Consider the following 19752-nt stretch of genomic DNA (forward strand, 5'->3'; position numbering starts at 1 on the left):
TATCTCAAGTAAATACAATAGAACTCGGTAAGCCATGCAAGCGATAGACGTCTTTAAAAAATAGATGGGCAACAATCATGGCATCTATAGTCTTCTTGAAAGCAATAAAGTGAGCCTTCTTTGAGAATCGATCGACAATGACAAATATTGAATCCATACTCCTATGAGCATAGGGGAACCTCAAAATAAAGTCTATGCTAATGTTAGCCCAAGATTGTGTTGGAATCGGCAACGACATATATAATCTTGCATTAACTGCAATACCCTTAAAAACTTAACAAATGTGACAAGTCTCGACATAATGATAGACATCATACTCATAGTCGGCCAAAAATAATTGTTTGTTATCAAAGCTAGACAAATACCTTTCATTATGTAGCTTTGCAATGATCTTTTGTCTCAAACTTGAGTCAGAAAGACATGATCAATTACCTTTGAAAAAAAAAAAAAACTCATCATGAAAATGATTGTCTAAGCAAAACCCTTCAACAATATCTTATAACAAAAGAATAAAGAAAGAGTCAATAACATATAACTCTCGACTCGAAATGTGTCAAATCCAAGGATTTAATTATGCATTCATATCTACAAGGAAGATCGTCGACTAAGTGCATCTGCTACCTTATTGGTTTTGCCGAATGTATGCTTTACTACAAAAGCAAACTATTAAAGGAACGTTGCCCAAATAGCGTGCCAATAAGAAAGCTTATTTTGACTATTGTGATGTTTCAACACGGCATGATCATTGTATTAAAAAAAAAGTCTCTATGAATAAGATAATTTATAAAATTTGAGACAAGCGGTGGCAGTTTATGTTGGTTTTGATCCCCGCAGGTGGTGGTGAGTATTTCGAAAGATTGTGCTAGTGGGAGGAGTTGATCGATTGTGTGGTGGAGGTGCTAGACAATAGGCGGTAGAAACTGATGAATAAAAGTGGCGAAGATCATAGATTTGATGGCTGTTTTTTAGCAATTTTGTGGCTAATTGATGGTGGTTCTTGCTTGGGGTTTGATGACCGGCTTTCTCTAATCCTAATGGTATTCTTAATCGATGGAAGAGGTAATTGATTGGTGGCAACACAACCGTGCTTGGTGGCAGATGCAATGGATAGGGTGATTTTTTTTTTAATTAAAGCTATATGGGAAAAAGTGAAAAAATAGGAAGGGCAAGTGATAAAGACAATTTAAGAACCTACCTTTAAGCTCTAATACCAAATTGAAGTAGCAAAGATTTAACGTTCTAATATTTCGTTAATTCTTGAGAATATCATAATAAAGGAAGGGCTAAATTCATGTTGACTCGAAAGAATACCATAAACATATGAGATTAACACTCGTTGATTTTGTAGAATACTGGTAATTAATTAAATCAATACAAAGCTTTGAAACTGAAAATATTATTGAACTTAAGTCTGCCTTCAAAGTTTACAAGAGAGGGCTACATATACTACTAGTAATTATTATAAACCTAAAAAAAAAACCATAAACCATTAAGAAAAAGAACAATAAAACTTAGACAATAAGAAAACTAATCTAAATATAATAGATATTTCTAATTTGTATCAAGTATGGTCTTTTAACAGTATTGAAAGTAGTTTTTGGGTCAATTCTAGACTAAGATATATGTGCTAGTGTTAGTTTAGACTCTCACTACATAGAGAATGTCTTTGATGCTCTTGAAGTACTGTTCCTTAACCATTTATCTTGCCATGAATGTTTGTAAATTATTATGATTGGTTGAAACATATATATGACAAGTAATTAATGAAAAACCGAGAGCACCCAAGACTTTTCTCACTATGTATATTTGCAACCATTTTTAGCCAATATTGTCAAATTTAAAGTAAACAAAAAGTTTAAACAATTGATCAATTGTACATTTTTCCTTTATATAAGTTTGGTGATCACTAATATTGTTTTAAACAATTAGTAAAGATTTAATTGGTTAACTGTTCAAGTTTCTTCTTTATTTTGAAATTGTTAAAATTTATATGAATTTCTTATAATTATATTTCTGACGTGGGATGGTTTTAGGGGTTGGCCAAAATATAACAATTACATTTAAGAGGCTAAATATCAATGATACCTATGATCTCCTTTGAAATTGTTTTCCGGGTTAGGCGCAGCCAGCCAGACTAGATGGAAATGCCATGAGGCAAAAGATCGACAAAAAGACATGCAAATTATGCTACCCGCAACAAGAAGCCAAATTCAAAAGCTGTTTTTTTTTTAAGCACAGAAAGGCTCGAAAAGGTGATTGATATCTCTGCTAAAGCTTTACCCAAATGCATTATTGAAATCGAAGCCTCTTGAACCAACTGAACTATGCGATTTGTCCGTTCAACCAAAACATATTAAATAACTAATTTGACATGTGCATTTTCTGACTGTATCATTCTACCAACCATTCAATCCATCATTTACCTTATTTTGACTTAAAATACAATATTAATAAAGTTGATCTACTGTAAGTTTTTTTTTTTTTTTTTTTTTTTTTAAGATCATAACGTCAGTAAAGCTGCTTTATTATTTGTATTTTTATTCTTTTTGAAACTAACAAAGCCGCTTTATTGATGATACAGCCAAAAATGGAGGCACTGAGAATTTTTTATGGTAACTTGATTATCCTTCTGTTTGGCTTTGCCTTCCGAAAAGGTAAAAGAAAATTTATCTAATAACTAAAAGATTATGTAAAAGGATTCTAAATATAAAGTGGTTATTTTCATTTTTTTTCTTCTACTATTATCTTTTGTTTTTCATTTATACTACTACCAGTCCTTGCTACGCTGCAATCTGGGTCGTCAAAGAATGGCTGCATGCCTAAAATCTTAATTAAAATTCTCGATTGCAACCAATACACACGTTCTTCTCGTTTTTCTGCTCATTAAAATGTACAGAAATATTAATTCAAAAAAAAAAAAAAAACAGTCGACAAATATTTTGTATGTTTGACCTCAATTAGGCTAAATAACAACTCTTGCAGTCAAAACCACACAATCATTTTGCTGTACAGTTTGAGCACCAAAGTTTGTACATGGATGCACCAAAAAAATATATGTACCTTCAATTCAATTCAATGTAACAACAACTGCAGCTTATCTTGTCGCTACATTAATTTGTGGTCGATGCTTGAATCAGAGTCACATCATGCTTTGCCATGCTTGATGCCCTTGATGTCATAATTGTTACTTAATTTATGTTGCTTGAGTTGCTTCTCATGCATGGGTGCTGCTTAGAGAAGCGATGACAGTGAGTAATCGAAGTGGCCTCTCTATGCTGATTTTCTTCCCCCCTTTTTGGGGAGAAGCCCTCTAGACTCTAGTCTCTTTGCTGATTCTAAGCAAGTTTAGCATTAGAAAACACTTGGCCAGATGAAGTCCTTGGGCTCATGTGCTGAATATGAATCACATAAGCTCGTCAATTGTATCCCCTACACGTCTATTACTAAATTCCTCCTGCCTCCAAACCAACAATCTGTTTGTCCCTCTAAAATTGTAGATTATCCAGCTAAAAATCGTTATATTTAATTAATGATTTGACTTGGACAGACGATTGTTGATGAAAATTAATCATTGAAGCATATTGTGATTGTCAATTGTTATCTTGGAAAAAAAAAAAGGACAAAATCTGCTCCACATTATTTTTGTCTAAAATTGGATAGAGACGATGCTATTGTACGTTTGTCATTTCTTTTTCTTTTTTTTTTTCTAACAAAAATTGATGGTGGGTAGTCATAAATTTAAACTAAGATGGCATATCATATAGAGGTGGGTTTCGAGTTCAATTTTACTTGGGTTGGATGCCGAGCACCAGTAAGTGCAAAGGACTGCCAGCCGACAAAATCAAATAGTACCAGAGAATAGAATTCCAGTGTTGGGTTTTTCTTCAGAATAATCTCCAGATAAATAATAATAAACAATCGTTGTCCCTCTTTGAAACTCACGTCCATCCCTTTTACCTTAAATTTCGATAATTTTTTTTCATCATTTTTGGTGAGACAATTTTATTTGTTTCGGAGGTTCCTCTGCTTTCTCCATCTTGCAATAGATGGTGGCCGGCAAAAATGAGATGCAGCATTCCATGCCAGCTTCAGTGCTTCACCATTTAATTTAAATTTTAAAATATAAAAAAAAAAGTTTTCAGGTGTGTGCTTATTTATATATTTATTGAATTCTTGTCGCCTACGTCTTACCATCCATGGGTTATGTTACTTTTAGATGCTGAAGCAACAAAAATTGTACAATTGAGATGAGATGTGAGATGTGAGACGTGACTTCTCTCACGCATGATGAAACATGATAAGCTAATTAAATAGAAGATCAATAGTCCAGTAAATTACAGCATTTGATGCACTCCTGCTGCCCTAATTAACCCTAAATAAAAGAGTTTTGACCATTAGGCAGGAACAACTACAAGTCAACGAATTTTGATTTGTATGTTTGGTTGGTAGGATCTGTCGTTCCCATTACACTTGTCCTGCCTACCATCACTGTGCCCGCAGGACAGGCACAGCACTGAACTTTGGAGTCCATTGGTAAAATATTAAAAGTTATAGGGATTTACAATTTCCAAATTCCATTTTCAGAAAAAGAAAAACAACTAATAATTGCCAAAATCTTTCTACTTTTAAAACAGTCACTCATCTCTCATTCTCTCCTTTTTCTCTCTTAACAAACTTTGCTTTCTTTTTCAATAAACTCTTTAAGAATGGATAAGCGTCGCAGGAAGCAAGCCAAGACCACTACTACTACTTTTTACTCTGAAGGTAACTTCACTCCCTCGCTCTCTGATTAATTGATCAGTTTATTCATTTGATTGTGAAACAAATTACTTTATTTCTGGGTTCTTTCTTTATTTGCTGCCTAAAATTGAATGTTCTATTCAGAGGTGAGCAGTATTGAATGGGAATTCATTAACATGTCGGAGCAGGAAGAGGATCTCATTTACAGAATGTATAAACTCGTTGGAGACAGGTGAAATGGGTGGTTTTCTTTACTTCATAACAATCAAGTAAAAAATGAAAGTACAGATTTTTATTTTTTTTTCATTTTTGGGTTCACAAATTAGTGACAATTAAAGTAATGGCTATTTGTTTCAAGGAATTCCTTATTCTTTATTTTTTTATGATTACTATTTTAGCCTAATTTTAATTCAATTGCCTTTCATGGCTTTAAAGATCAATAATCAATTATTATTATTATTATGACTTGATGACCGTATATATATAACCAGAGGACAGCCGGAAGCTGTATATATTGGCATAACTGTTACTTACTGATTTGTTGATCAGAATCTTGTTGCTTAATTAATTACTTAATTAATTGGGTGACAATAGAAGGTGATTCCGTTCAGGTGGGCTCTGATTGCCGGGCGGATTCCGGGTCGAAAAGCAGAGGAAATAGAGAGGTTTTGGATAATGAGACATGGACAAGCGTTCGCAGACAGACGAAGAGAGCTTCGGATTTATAATTCCAAGTCCTAATCCAATCCTCTTCTGGCTACTTATTTTTAATTCTGTTGATTGGGGGATTTATTTTAATATTTTCTCTCTAATCTTCATTAATTTGTAACTTGTACGACTTTAATTTTCTTGGCGGTGTTGAGATGAAAGTGGTTGCATCGCAAGATTGTCATTTCCCTTTGTACCTCTGGTTCTCTATCACTTACATGCAATAATGCGCCAGACGCGATGACGCTACTAAGTACTAACGATAATAAGGGCAAATGCATTCAAAATTCATTAACAAAAAAGAAAATAAGGAAAAAAAAATCTGCTTATGTATTGTACTTGCTGGTCATTTAGGCTTCTTAATTATTGAATAATATTGATCGGTCTCTATCTCCTCAGCTTCAATGTCAGATTCTCGGGACTTGGGTGGAAGAAATCCTCAAGATAATTTATTTTCATTAATCTTACTTATTCTAGACCCATTAAAATATGATATATTTGCTATTCAGGCATAAAGACTCTTTGCTCCGATACAGAACTTTTGATCAAGAGTGTCTACAGCTAGAATTTCAAACTGCGTTAAAATTGTGGCATTATATGAATTCAGATTTTGGGTGCCCTAAAAGAACTGTTGGAACTTTGATGCGTGGTGTTGGCACATGTGGATGTGGTTCACCGCAGAAGCTGACATGGTAGCTGCGAGAGAAACATATATGGGATAGGTTGAGATAAGTCTGCTTCTCTATTGAGGACCTGTCATTTGATAGGTATAATGGGTTTCGTGATAGGACTCACAAGTATTTTATTTTAAATGATATAATTCTGCATTATTTAATTTGTGAGCCTGCCTAGTGTTAAGGTGATGCACTTGATTCACTCTTTATGGTTAACAAATTTTCGAAACAAAACACAAAGAAGAATATGAATGATTTACTTACAAGCATTTCTCAGAATATCTTGAATAACATTAAAAATCTCTATTTTATTTTAGGCAAATGCTATTTATCCCTGGTCAACTCCTGAAACTAATTCAAGCAACGTCGTTTCATCTTCTTTTCTTTTCTTTTTTTTCATTCACCTAAAAACGATGTTGTTTTGTTTAGTTAACATCAGCCCCAATTGCTCTCTCTTCATCTCCGTTTCAGCGACAAAACCAATTTGGCTTAGACAAAACCGATTTCAAGAACATCAGCGACAAAAATTGATTTGGCAAAACCCTTAAGCTTTTATTTTCCTTCTAGGTGATTTGGATTTAGCTTAGATAAGGCAAAAAGGAAAGCTTGAACGAGGCAGCTACCAGGCGTGATGGCTGTCGGTGGTGGTGGTGCCGATGGCTGGGTATGTGTGATGGTGGCTGCCAGTTGTGGATCGCGAACGGCTGTGAAACGAAGGGGAAGAGAAAGCAGTTGCTTTACAGAGACATAGAAGGCAAATGGCTGTGAGACAAAGAGGAAGAGAAAGCAATTTGGGGCTGCCATTGTTGTTGCCTTAACTAAACCAAAACAGCGTTGTTTTAGGGGGAACGAAAAAAAAGAAGAAGATGAAACAGCATCGTTTGTATTAATTTCAGGATTTGAATCGGGGTAAATAGCAGCACTGTTTATTTTATATTCTGTTAATTGGAATACTTCGATAGTTTTATCGTTTCAAGATGTATATATACTTATTCAGAAAGAAATTAAATTGTTGTATGTTGATAATTGAAGTGCTTCAAATTGTCAGGTATTGACCGCTGTTGAATCATAATGGCTTTGGTTGTTCCCGCATACTTTCCTAGAAAATTTACACCCCTGGATGTGGACCAACCATTTGAGAAAATCAAAGCCCTGGCTCATTTGGCTATTCCACTTTTCAGTTTTTTTTCCTTTTTTTTTTTTTTGCCTTTTTTCCTTGTTGCTCAAAGGAAAATGGAAATAACTAATTAATAAAAGCATCGTGCCATCGTCTCTTTATATGATGTTATCTTGGATGTGAGTTGTAAGTCCCCAATTAATTAAACTGAAAATTACATTGATTCATGTCACATGTGCAAGCCGTCACTTTTAAGATGTGTTTGAAATTGAGGTGTTGTATCTTTTAAGTTACAGCTGTTGTGAAAAAAAACCTGTAACTATGAAATAAAAGTTAGTAATATATAGTAAATGTAAATTTGAAATAATAATTTTGATAAAATTATTAAACATATAATAATTTTTTTATTATATAAGTGAAAAATCATAATAACATAGCTTGCAAGCTACATCAACTAGTGTTTATCAAATATTTTAATACTGTAACTTTTAAAATCCAACTGCTCAACCTCAATTTCAAATGCACCATTAATATTGTACAAAAGCGAAAATTTATTGAGTGTTGCGAAAGTTGTCTGGATTGATTTGCTTCACCAGCAAATCAATTTATAAGGCACACCGATTTTGCATACCGCTTCAGTTGTTACTGTCGCAAAGTTGTTGAATTTTCATTGGTTGACATTGTCAATAAAATTTGTAATCATTACAATTCTAAGTCTAAGCTCACGGAAATTTTTTTTAAACTTTAATTATGTGCTTTTTTCTCTGGCCTTATATCATATTGCCCCTACCTTTCCAGCAGCATCCACAATGTTTATGTAAGTTATTAAATACTTCCTACCTTTACCATCAATATTATAAGATATCAACCGTCTGAAAATATATAATTAATGCTTGTCTGAATGTTTACAATGTTAGTGAACATTTGGAAATGACATGATGGTATTTAGAAACTCCCACCAAGGCACCAGTACGATTGATGAAGAAGAAGAAAAAAAAAAATTCCCCAAAACATCAAAACCTCCCTAGGCCATGCAAAGTGGGCAAAGTAAAAGCAGCTTAGGCCCGCATTGAAAGCCCATCCTTATCGATTATTTTATTTTTGTTGGAAGAATACACCATCTTTTATTCTTGAATCTTCTGGACAATGGCATGCATGCACTAGACTAGACTCACCTTAAGCTTCGCTAAATAAATAAATCAAGCTAGCGAGCAGATGGAGTTGTCTGCCCCTCCAAAGCATTCAGATATGTTTCCTGCTCAGGACCAAAATGTCCCCAACATCCCTATGCTCTGATCAACCGATGACCGAAGAGAATGACAATGAAATCTCATCTACCCAAGACAATACGAAGAATTATAGTGTATGTAAGTATCTCCTATCCTACAATTTTAAAGAGGGAAAAATGTGTAACTTGGCTCCAAAACTTTTTTTTTTTTTTAACTTAAGTATGAATAAACTCGAATATTACCAAAATTTGAATTGATTTAAATCAATATGTTTGAATGATATTGTTATATCCATATTTTTAATTAACCCAACCGTGACATAAATGAGTTGTCTCGAACCCGAGGACCTGCATCTAATAACATATCTTAATTTAAAAAGAATAAACCAATACAAGTCTAATTCTTTGTCAAACTCAAATCCTACGGAATAAAAGATAAGTTTTTCTAATTTAATTGTACTTTTTACTATTTCTCTTATAGCCACTACTCAAAAGTGTAAAAAGAGGAAATGTACATTAGATGAGAAAGTACAATATCCTCTAAGTTTTACTCCCAATCTCTTTTATCTTTCATATTATTTATTTGTTATATTGTGCCACTCTCTATCTCTGACTTAAACATAAGAAGGTTTGCACTAGTAATACCCTCGCGAACCCCTGATGGATTGACTTAAGCATTAGAGGGTCTACATTGATAACCCCCCTGGGACCCATGATGCCATGATGGGTTATTGTTTTATATAGGATTTTGATCACCAAACTCTTCACTCTCAACAATGGCAATCCCAAGAATACTAATCTTCCTCACAATCTATTCCTCAAGTAAAACAACTTTTTCTCAAGTCTTTCTATATGGTCAAATTTTTGGTTTTCTCTTCTGAATGTTTGATTATAAATGCTAAATTGTTTGTTTTTAGATCTAAAAACATCTTAAAACTAGTATTTTGACATATATACCATTTCAATTTATTTTTGTACAATTTTCTTTCTTCCAATTTATTATCTCATACGATTTACAATTAGTCTGAACTTTTGTCATAATAATTTTACATTTTATAAAGGTTGACACGAGTTAATTAAGATGATTGACATGAATTAATTAAGATTAACTAATTGAATAAATAAATTTTAGTAAATTTAAGAAAATATAAAATCAAGATAATGAAGAGAAATTTAGAAGGACTCGCCCAAACATTCAGGCATAATTGGAAAAAAAAAATTGAACGGCAGAATTGTTTACAATAAAGCACAAAAATCAAGAGAATAGATATTATTTTTTAAGAGAGTAATAATGATTATCATTAACATATTTAGTTTATTTTATTAAGATATAAATCAGTAAATTTAAATTTTCTATTGAGATTTAAATGTATTAAATTCATACGTAAGTTGTAAAAAAGAAACAACTTAAAATTTATAAATATCTTCAAATAGATTAAATTCAGACTTAGATATAAGTTGGGACTGTAAAAATTATTATATAATAAAACTTATTAGTTATCGTATATTATTTAACAAAGGTTATACTATAGATTTGTAATTAAAAACTCCGAATCAGAGGATATGGTTTGTGAAGCCATTAACCGATGGATTAATTCAAGGTACTACCGAAGTTGAAGAAGAAACATTGTGATTAATGTATGAACCAACCGAGGGGTTGCTCTGGATCATGTAACTGTCAGTCTTGGACCCACGCGGCCTCTCTTTCCTTTTCCGTTACGTCGTTGTTTGTGCACGCGGTGTTCGTTTAACAATTACTAGGTCAATGCATGTGCATTGTTCATGTAAATTAAGATTCCCGAGTAGTCTTTGACACTCTTTGTCTCTTTAATACTTTCTTAATATTTTAAATTTAGTAGAAAAAAATTAGTTTAATTATATATAAAGTGAAACAAGTTGATTTGATTGTTGGGTGATACATTTAAGACTTAATTTTAATAATTTATTAAATTAAAAGATGTTAGAAGAGAAAAAAAAAAAAACAGAGCAATGATCCTTATAACCTCAATCTTTTGAATACCAAACACATGCATGCTTTTTTTAAAATTCTATTATACATAAATTATTATTAATATTACATCAGATATTACAATTGATATTTACAATCAGATTATACAACTCGGACCCCTCATGGCGTGTACATTGATCTACTGAAACACGGTCCAGATTTTTTAAATCTTTTCTAATATTCGAAGGGTACCTACATCACTCATATTTCGTAAGGAATAAACTATTTCCACTAAATTATTTGATGATTGAGAGAGAACTGAAAGCAATTTAAAGGTAAGTGTAAGGGTTCTCCCACTGAACCAAATGTCAATTGGTACATGCATGCTTATTTAAAGATAAATAATTGAAATATTAATGAAATATATTTTTAACTTTATAATAAAAGAAAATCAAAACTCTCAATCCTTTTTTTCTAGAAAGCAATTTAGAAATGGTTTAATCTCTTACAAAGAAATCTTTTCTAATTCGTTGTCATATAAAAGTCTCTTGCTCCATTTAACTTAAAAGTGCGAATGCAAAGTCTAAGATTTTATGCTTTCCGCTTTTCTGGATTGTGATTTGATCAAATATTTTCCTTGAATCTTCCGCTTACAATGATTGATTGATGCGTAGCGCATCATCATCACCACAATATATGAGATAATTTGACTTACCATTGATCTGTTCTTCATTGAAATCAAAATCAAATAGTTTGAATCCATATCCATCCTCATTGTCTCTCTCGATCGTGTAGACCCCAAAGGCCACAATGCCGTGACCAAGTGGAAACGTTGCGTTGCATTCAGACGACGTGGCTGTTGATTTTGCCTCTTTCTCACTGAACATCTATCACCGAGAAAGCACGACCTTTGACTTGCCAACGCAAATAAAAATGGGCCAGGGCCCACACGTTTTCCCGACTGACTGGGACCCCCCCTTCTCCATTTGCTTTTTGTAATCGTTGGGTGTGTTACCAAATTTCTTGATCATAACTTGGTAATTTCCTCGAAGTAGAAAGCTCTTCTCCCCGGTTTTGATTTCGGATTTTGATAACGACAGCAAATAATGTATTTTTTGAAAGTGAGAGCGGTGCTATCATGACATTTGAATTGAATTTTGTTTTTTTGACATCCGATCATAAACTGTTATGCCGTTTTCCGTGCAGGGGAAAACTGCATGCCTCAAATTGTTCCCTGAAAAGCAGGCTGTGTGTTCAAATTAATGATCATTATTTTCTTTTCTTTTCTTTTTAAGAAAAAATTAACACACAAAATTCAGACAATATATTAATTGTTATACGACTAAAGTGGTGATCAAGATGAACACACAAAAATCTTGCACATTAAGTTTCTATCAGATATTTGCCATTAGTGAGATCAAGTCTCATGTGAGCAAATGGATGCGGGGTTGGTTTTCCCTTAATTTTACAGCAAAAACGATAAATAAAAGTTTTTTTTTTTAAAAAAAAGGGCCTCGGCTAATATAATAATACTAGATTAACTGTAGTTGATTAAACAAATGCATTTCTACTCCACTTCTCCATGTTCTACAACTAAAATCTTCATTATTAATTGCATCCAACGCAACAATGTTTTTTATTTTTGTTTTTGTTTTTAATTAACACAAAACTATTGACTGTCTTCCTATATTTTTATGAAATGTGACTCCTTTCCACGAGGATCATTGCTGTCTCTTATGTGTGATAATGTCAATTTATTTGTTCTTCGGCAAAGAAAAACATAAATAAAGTACTCCAGAAAAATGATCAATAATTAGAGCTAATTCAACTTATCTTGAAGTTATCTGTAAAAATAATAGAAATAACTATTAAAATGAAAATTAGAAAAGATTGCATGAAACCGTGTTTTAGGCATGGGTGGTCAGCAAAGCATTTTAAACCCAAAGGCTATATTTAGCACGCATGATTGGATTGAACTAACTATTAGGATTGAAATAAATTAGAATAGATTATATTAAAATGGTTTATACATAGTGTTGACTTATATTTGGTACGGTATCGGATTGGATTATGTTAAATTACATTTATATGAAATTAAATAGTATTTACATTAATATTTGAATTTAAATATATTTATAGATATTTAAATTATAGGTTATTTCAAATGAAATATATCATTTCATTAAATAAAATAAATAAAAATTTTCAAATAATAAATTAGTTAATAATTTTTAAGTAAATCATGAAAAATAAATAAATAACTTAATTAAAACAATAAATAAATAATTTTTAAGTTATAAAAAAAATAGTGTAATAAATTATGGAAGATATTATAAATGGACAAATATTATTCTTGACATTACCTAGTCCTAACTAAAGCCACATGAAAATTAGGATTAGCAATCCCCTGAATTTAGGATTAAAATTTGAATTTAGTCCATTAATCGAATTCGAGTGAGCATGCCAAACATGGTATTAATATTTTGTCCCAATAATTAGTCCAATCCTTTACTTAATCTTAACTCCCAAAGATAGCCAAAAATAATTATATTCTTTGGCTTATATTCTATCAACGAACCATTTTAAACCAAAATCAATAGCTTGAACCCAAAAGGAATTATATTCTATCAGCAAACCATTTTAAACCCAAAACTAAAATTATGTTCTCATGAGATGCTAGCAACAGTGAACAGTGTTTCATTAGCACTAGCGAAAAAAAAAGGGGGGCCTTAATCCCATTTGATTAATTTTTTTCCCATTTGATTAAAAAATGAAAAAGTTTATTTATCAAAATTTGTCTGTCAGTGGGCTAATTAAGCTGACGTGGCCGGTTCAACTGTTCAAGGGTCAAGGTGGATAAAAATTGTAGATCATTTATAAACAACCACCACCCCAAAAGGACAAGACGATGTCGATAAAAATTAAGGCATATATTCTCTAATCATGTGTACAAAATAAAAGATTAATTAGTTGAACTAATTTTTGTAATTACATGAGATTAATGTTCAAATTATGATTCATATTGTATGAGATTATAATTGATATTAACAATCAAATAATTATTGGAACTAGTTTACAATATATAACACTGTCTAGATTTTACTCTTTTTAATATTCAATGAGTGTTTATTCTACTCATATTTTAAAATGAAGAAAATTATCTTTACTTAATTATATATCATAATTAAGAAAGAAAATAATTATGTGCATGTGTCGCGGGAAGGCAAGGTTCTTACCACTGGAGCAAAGGCTAAGCGATTTTTTTTAATTTAACTCATTTGTAGAATATAATATTAATATAAAAATGAGTTAGTGTTACACGTGTGAAAAAATATTGGTGCATCGCGAGTCACATGGAGCGATCTATCAACATCGACGCAAGCAAGGGCCTGCACTCGACGCCATCAGCCTTCGTCATCCTAATCTTGATCCACGGCGAAACAAAACCAAGGGAAGCGAGCGAGAGACAACGCGGAACAAGCTTTGAAGATTCTTATTTCTTGGTTCCAACTTCCACGTCACTCACTTTCTTTTCGCTAAATAATTTTATATTTTCTTTTCTTTTCACTTTTCTTCGTTGTTATGTTCTTCAACTTCGATCAGTGATTCATACACTAAACTAAAGAATAAAAAGGGGAGAGAGAAGGGGTTGAATCGGTCACCATTAGACATTTGGACCTTCTCTCGCTCACTACTGTTCAGTTTTATTAAATACTTAAAGGTGCATCTCTCTCTCTCTCTCCATAGACATGTATAAAACAACCCCACTCCCATGACCGGAAAGAACGTAGTTCATTTCAGGAAATCAAAAAACACGACTCAGTCAAAAGTTGATCTCTCTTCCTTCTTATTTCTGTCCAATATCCTCTACTCTTTCGCCTCAGCTTCAACTCTTGTTCACTACGAAAGCACTTTTCTTCTTTTCTTAATCTTCTTCCTTCAAGTAATCAATTCGCATGATCTTGATTACTAGAGCACTTGTGTAACCGAATAAAACAAAATTCAAGATTTAGAGTGGTTTTGGTCACATCCTAGCTCACATTTTGGTTCCTTTGCTCGTATGAATTGGACTTGCTAGTGATCTCTCTGCTCAGACTCGTACGGATTCCGGTACTTAGTGTTTCGTCAATTGGTTGCTAGGGAATTGTTCAGATATGAAAAGGTCGACGATGGATAGGGATCAAAATATTCTTATTACTGAGCTAGCACAAGGGAAAGAGCTAGCTAAGCGGCTTAGGAATCATCTGAATCCATCTTCCTCTCCAGAAACTCGCGAATTCTTAGTACAAGAGATTCTTTCTTCTTATGAGAAAGCACTTTCAATGCTAAATTATAGTCATTCTCTCCAGTCCAATAAGCTCGACATCACCATGGTTGAATCACCACGTTCTTTTCCCAACACTGCTACTAGCCCAAGAAGCGATGCTTCTGATCAAGACTATTGTAAAGATGTCGTATCCAAGAAGAGGTAATAATTAAATTTTCCTGCAAATTACTTTAATCTTTCTAACCTTATTATCTTTATGTGCACATAATTAAGTAATTAAAATACTTGCATTTAATTCCATCTAATTGGCTTGTTTGGTTCTTGTGTATTAATTAATTGTAGAAAGACAATGCCTCAATGGACTGAACAAGTAAAGGTTACCTCGGGGACAGCATTGGAAGGGACTCTTGATGATGGTTATTGCTGGAGAAAATATGGCCAGAAAGATATTCTTGGTCGTAATTTTCCAAGGTAACTTCACCTCACCACTTTTATTACCATTTCTTTAACTATAATAATTTAAATCCTCTTGCTGGCTTTTGTCTGTAATCTGGCATGATTGAAATGAATACATTATATGTACCTACGTGAGCTTATGATAGAAATTAAGCTCCACCTTTAAATCACTCAAAATCTTTCTTTCTTATCTAAAAAGCAAAAAGGCCTTTTTGCTTGTGCCACTGCCACACAACACCTATCTATTTGTTTATCTGAGATGACATATCATATCATCCGGAGAAGTGAAGAAGCTTACAAATCGAAAGAGGACGAAACCCCTTTGCTTTTCAGTTTTCACCTTCCCTTTTCTTTACAAATAAAATAAAATTAATTACAGCGCGAGAGCTATTTTACATGTATATATTAATTATTATTATTGGGTAGAGTGGATATTTACAGAGTAAATAATTATATCCATTCAAATTAGAAAAGGTAAAATTTGAAGTTGTGTCACAGTGGTATTGATCTAGGTTAGTCTCAGTAAATTTTTAATTATAATATATAGTTTCTAAAAAGAAATACGTATATTTATTCACACGGTACTTGAACTTATCCAAAGCACCTAATTACAGCTTCGTTTCTATCAAGTTCTGACAAAGCATTCAAGTTAGGTTTTGGTTTTATGGCTGCTATCTTTAATGGGGTTCATGCATCTGTCGATTTTGATCAACATGCTCGGCAATTCATATCGTCCTTTTGTTCCTTTTCTATGTAGGCCATTCCTTTCATTTCATACCCCTTTATGTGGACAACTCTTAGCTACTGGTCTAACACCAAGTATCAAATCTTGGGCCTGTGCCCTGGGGTCCCCCAAACTAGTTCTTAAATTTTATGTTAAGGGCACTCAACTGGCTTAGATTCAATTATTATTTTCCGCGTTTCTGATGCTGCAACAATTTTACCTTTCTGTGGACTTTTGTGTTCTGTTTCTCGCACAAATTCTCCTCGTGTTTCTATGGATAATCTCTATTTAACTTTCAAAACTTTATTGGTTATATATGTTGACACTTTCTCTAAAAACAAAATCCCGAAATCTGCAGAGGGTATTACAGGTGCACGCATCGTCATGCCCGAGGTTGTTTAGCAACTAAACAAGTTCAAAGATCCGACGATGACCCTTCAATGTTTGAAGTGACATATCGAGGGAGACATAAGTGTAGCCAAAACTCTCATTTAGCATTGGCTTCGACTTCATCAACAAAGCAAGTGTCCATTGATCAGAAGAATCCTTGTTGCAATCAACAAAAAGAGAGTGAAGAAAAGCCGAAAGAAGCAAATGGGGTAATGCTCAACTTTGGAGCAGAGCTTAGAGTTAAGAGTGAGGACTTGGACGCCGCAGAGAGCATCTTTTCTCCATTTTCTTTTCCACATGAATCAATTGGACAAGAAAATATTAATGTTGAAGACAACTTGTTTTTGGATGGTATGATAGACAACAATTTCATGGGTGGTTTTTCGCCAACGTTTATTTCACCGGCAACATCAGAATCCAACTACTTCTCAATGTCACCGTGCCGCATGACCAACTTTGGACTTGGCTACGATGTGCAAACTCCGGAGTCTGATCTCAAAGCTGAGATAATTTCAACTCCAACTTCAGTCATCAACTCACCATTTGGGGACTTTGATTTCTCGCTTACAAAGGAAGATTTGGACCCAAATTTTCAGTTTGACGACTTGGATTGCTTCTAGGTTATTAAATAAATATGGGATAGATGTTGCACTTGGAGACCCTAGCCAGCGTATACTCAAATTAATTGTACAATAAGATAAGAAAGTCTCCATTTATATGGAGCTGGCCAAGAGAGTTTTCTTGATTTGGCAGTTGATTTTGGAAATTATATAAATTGTAACTTTTTTTTCTTTTTTCTTCTCTTCTCTTCTCTTCTCTCCATTGTTGTTTGAATCTAGGCAATAAATTATTTGTCTCGTGTAAAATTTTCTGACTAATAAGCTACATCACTGCTACATATTTCTTACGCTTGAAAAGGAAAAATGATTTTAAGATTTAAAATGATCCAATTACAAAGTTCATATATTCACACACAATACAAATCTACGGTATTGTTTGCAGCTGAAATATTGAAACCCACAAATAGCAGCAATGATTCATTTGTTTAATTCAGTTCAAAACCGCACCAAACCGGAAAGCCAAACAATTTGGAGAGAAAAATTAAAATTAAAAGTAGATTTTATCTTAATTAATACAAGTGATAATGCAGATATTTTGGATGTGAATGTGGATGTGTGCAAATAACTTGGTGTGGAGTTCTAATATTATCTAAAAATGTGTTGAAGAATTAAGAAGTGGTGAATGTTGATGCCAAATTGGCAATGGAACTCCTTTCATATGTGTTTTTTTTTTATATTATTTCTTTCTTTTTTTATTTATTACTGTAAATTTGTAATTCACACCGGATTTCTAGACTATGTAAATTATTTTGTGTTGGACTTTATTATACTGATTTATTAGACTTTATTATATTGTTAATTCACACAGGAACTCCTTTCATATGTGTTGGACTTTTTTTTTGTTAAGAAATTATGTACAAATTAAGAAAAATGCTAGAGATGAAACTTTCTATAATCAAACCAAGTTAAGACATGTCATACTTGTCTAATTAGTATCTTTGCTTGAAATTTGGGCGAATCCTAATATTTAGCAGCAAATAAAAGAAACATTAATTAGCTATAAATTATTTAAAAATTTTATAATTTTTTTAAAGTAAGAGCACATAAATTTTGAAAATAAAAATTAAAAAATAAACATACACCCTCATTCTCTCGCTTGTCCTCTCCCAAGCCTCATCAGCTATCATCAAGCTTCACTCTTCTTTCAGGTTAACCTTAGCTCGAAAGATTGAGCCTTTCAATTTTCAGGTAAGTTGTCTCATCGGCTTTATTTGTACCGTGGCCGTAAAACTAAAACTGAATCGTTTGAATCTTTCATTTTTAGAACCCATCCTTTTCTATTTCTACTACTACAAGGAGTTCCTTGACTTTCTATTATTTATCTTTCTTACATTAGTTTAGGATTCTCTATTCTACTTCTCTATAATTTAGGATTTTCTTTCCCTTTTCAAATACAGTTTAAGACTAGTATAAATTCTCATTCCGTTAAGACTAGCTATCAATAAAAATTTCAGCCTTTGGCAAAATTGAAGGCCGATCCCCTCGAAGTGATCAATTTAGTTTCTAATTACATATCAATTTTCAGTTAAATCCCTAAGGTCATAACAGTGCGGTGCTATTTAATCTTTATATTTTAAAAAGTATTTCAAGATACTCATATTATTAAGTATGTTATAGTTTTATCCTTACTTTTTTTTTTTTACAATAATACCCATACAATGATATCTTTTACATTAACTTTTTTATCTATAAAAAATTAATTAGTAAATTAACAATAATTACTTATTTACTTATTAGCAAATTGAGAAATAAATATCAGTATAATACAACTGATATTTTTCATATCTTTTCAACAATCTTACTAATTATTAGTTATAAATAAATTAATACTAGCCAATTTAAAGTAATGTTTAATACCCTTGTAGTAATTTTTCCATTAATTTTTATAAAAAAATTAATTCTCTTTAGGCTAATTTAATAAATTCATTTTTTTATTATTATCTGCAAGAATATTGTTGTAAGAGTATTATTATTATAAAAGTTTAAAAAAAAAGGTAAGAGTAGGACCAACAAGTATCTTGAAATATAAAACACATGGATTAAACAAATATTTAACTAAAATATATTAACTAAACAAACGTTTGCCCAAATATATTAGCAAATTTCAGCAAACAACTATTGCATTGCAACGTCAAAGTTGCTTTGAACGATTGGTCAGATCAACAACTAAGAGCATCACCAAAATGCTCTTCAAATAAGATTTTATTATTTATTTGAAGAGCCGCATCAATATTTAAAGCTCTAAAAGACACTCTAATTAAGATTCTTTAAATAAAAATTGATTATCTCTTTTCAAATTTGGAGAGATAATTTTCTCTCTTCAATTTATATTTTATTATTTTTTATTGAAGAAAAAGAGAGAAGTGTTTTAGGTAGCGTTTACTTTTTGGATTAGAGTGGGAATCCTATGATTGAGAGTGTGGAGTCGGAGTGAGAGTAGGTTGTTTACTTACACTGGAATGGAAGTATGGAATGAAGATTAGAATCCAATTTATGTGTTTACTTTGTCTTGGATTGGGAGTAAATAGTTTCAAATTACAATTTTATCTTTATGTAAAAAATTATGGTTTTTAATTACAAAGTTAATAAAAAATATATTTAATGAATAAACATTTATTTTATTCTATTTGTAAATTTATAATAATTATTAATATTCTTAATTATGAACATCACAATTTTTTTATAATTTTAATTATATAAATTAAAAATTGTTGATAAGGGCAATATAAATGAAATATTTTTACTATTAACATAGTATAAAATTAATATTTTCTTAGAATATACTATTTATTAGTATTAATTATTAATATTAAATAAATATAATACTATTATTTTTAAATAAATATAATAATATTATATTTTCAAATAAAGATTGCATAT

The 19752-nt window shown here is 32.0% G+C and overlaps 2 protein-coding genes across 2 annotated transcripts; both read left to right on the forward strand.

The window, feature by feature from the left end:
* Positions 1–4556: 4556 nt before the first annotated feature.
* Positions 4557–5644, forward strand: LOC127900933 (transcription factor CPC-like). Its single transcript, XM_052436410.1, has 3 exons — positions 4557–4764; positions 4885–4972; positions 5352–5644. Exons 1-3 carry the CDS (start codon positions 4707–4709, stop codon positions 5479–5481), a joined length of 276 nt encoding a protein of 91 aa, XP_052292370.1. The 5' UTR covers positions 4557–4706; the 3' UTR covers positions 5482–5644.
* An 8333-nt stretch (positions 5645–13977) lies between these two features.
* LOC127901394 (probable WRKY transcription factor 46) lies at positions 13978–17043 on the forward strand. Its single transcript, XM_052438587.1, has 3 exons — positions 13978–14883; positions 15025–15153; positions 16221–17043. The coding sequence occupies exons 1-3, from the start codon at positions 14570–14572 to the stop codon at positions 16870–16872; spliced, it is 1095 nt and encodes a 364-aa protein (XP_052294547.1). The 5' UTR covers positions 13978–14569; the 3' UTR covers positions 16873–17043.
* The last annotated feature ends 2709 nt before the right edge of the window (positions 17044–19752 follow it).

This window comes from Citrus sinensis, chromosome 3, assembly GCF_022201045.2.
Source record: "Citrus sinensis cultivar Valencia sweet orange chromosome 3, DVS_A1.0, whole genome shotgun sequence".
NCBI classification, from domain to species: Eukaryota; Viridiplantae; Streptophyta; class Magnoliopsida; order Sapindales; family Rutaceae; genus Citrus; species Citrus sinensis.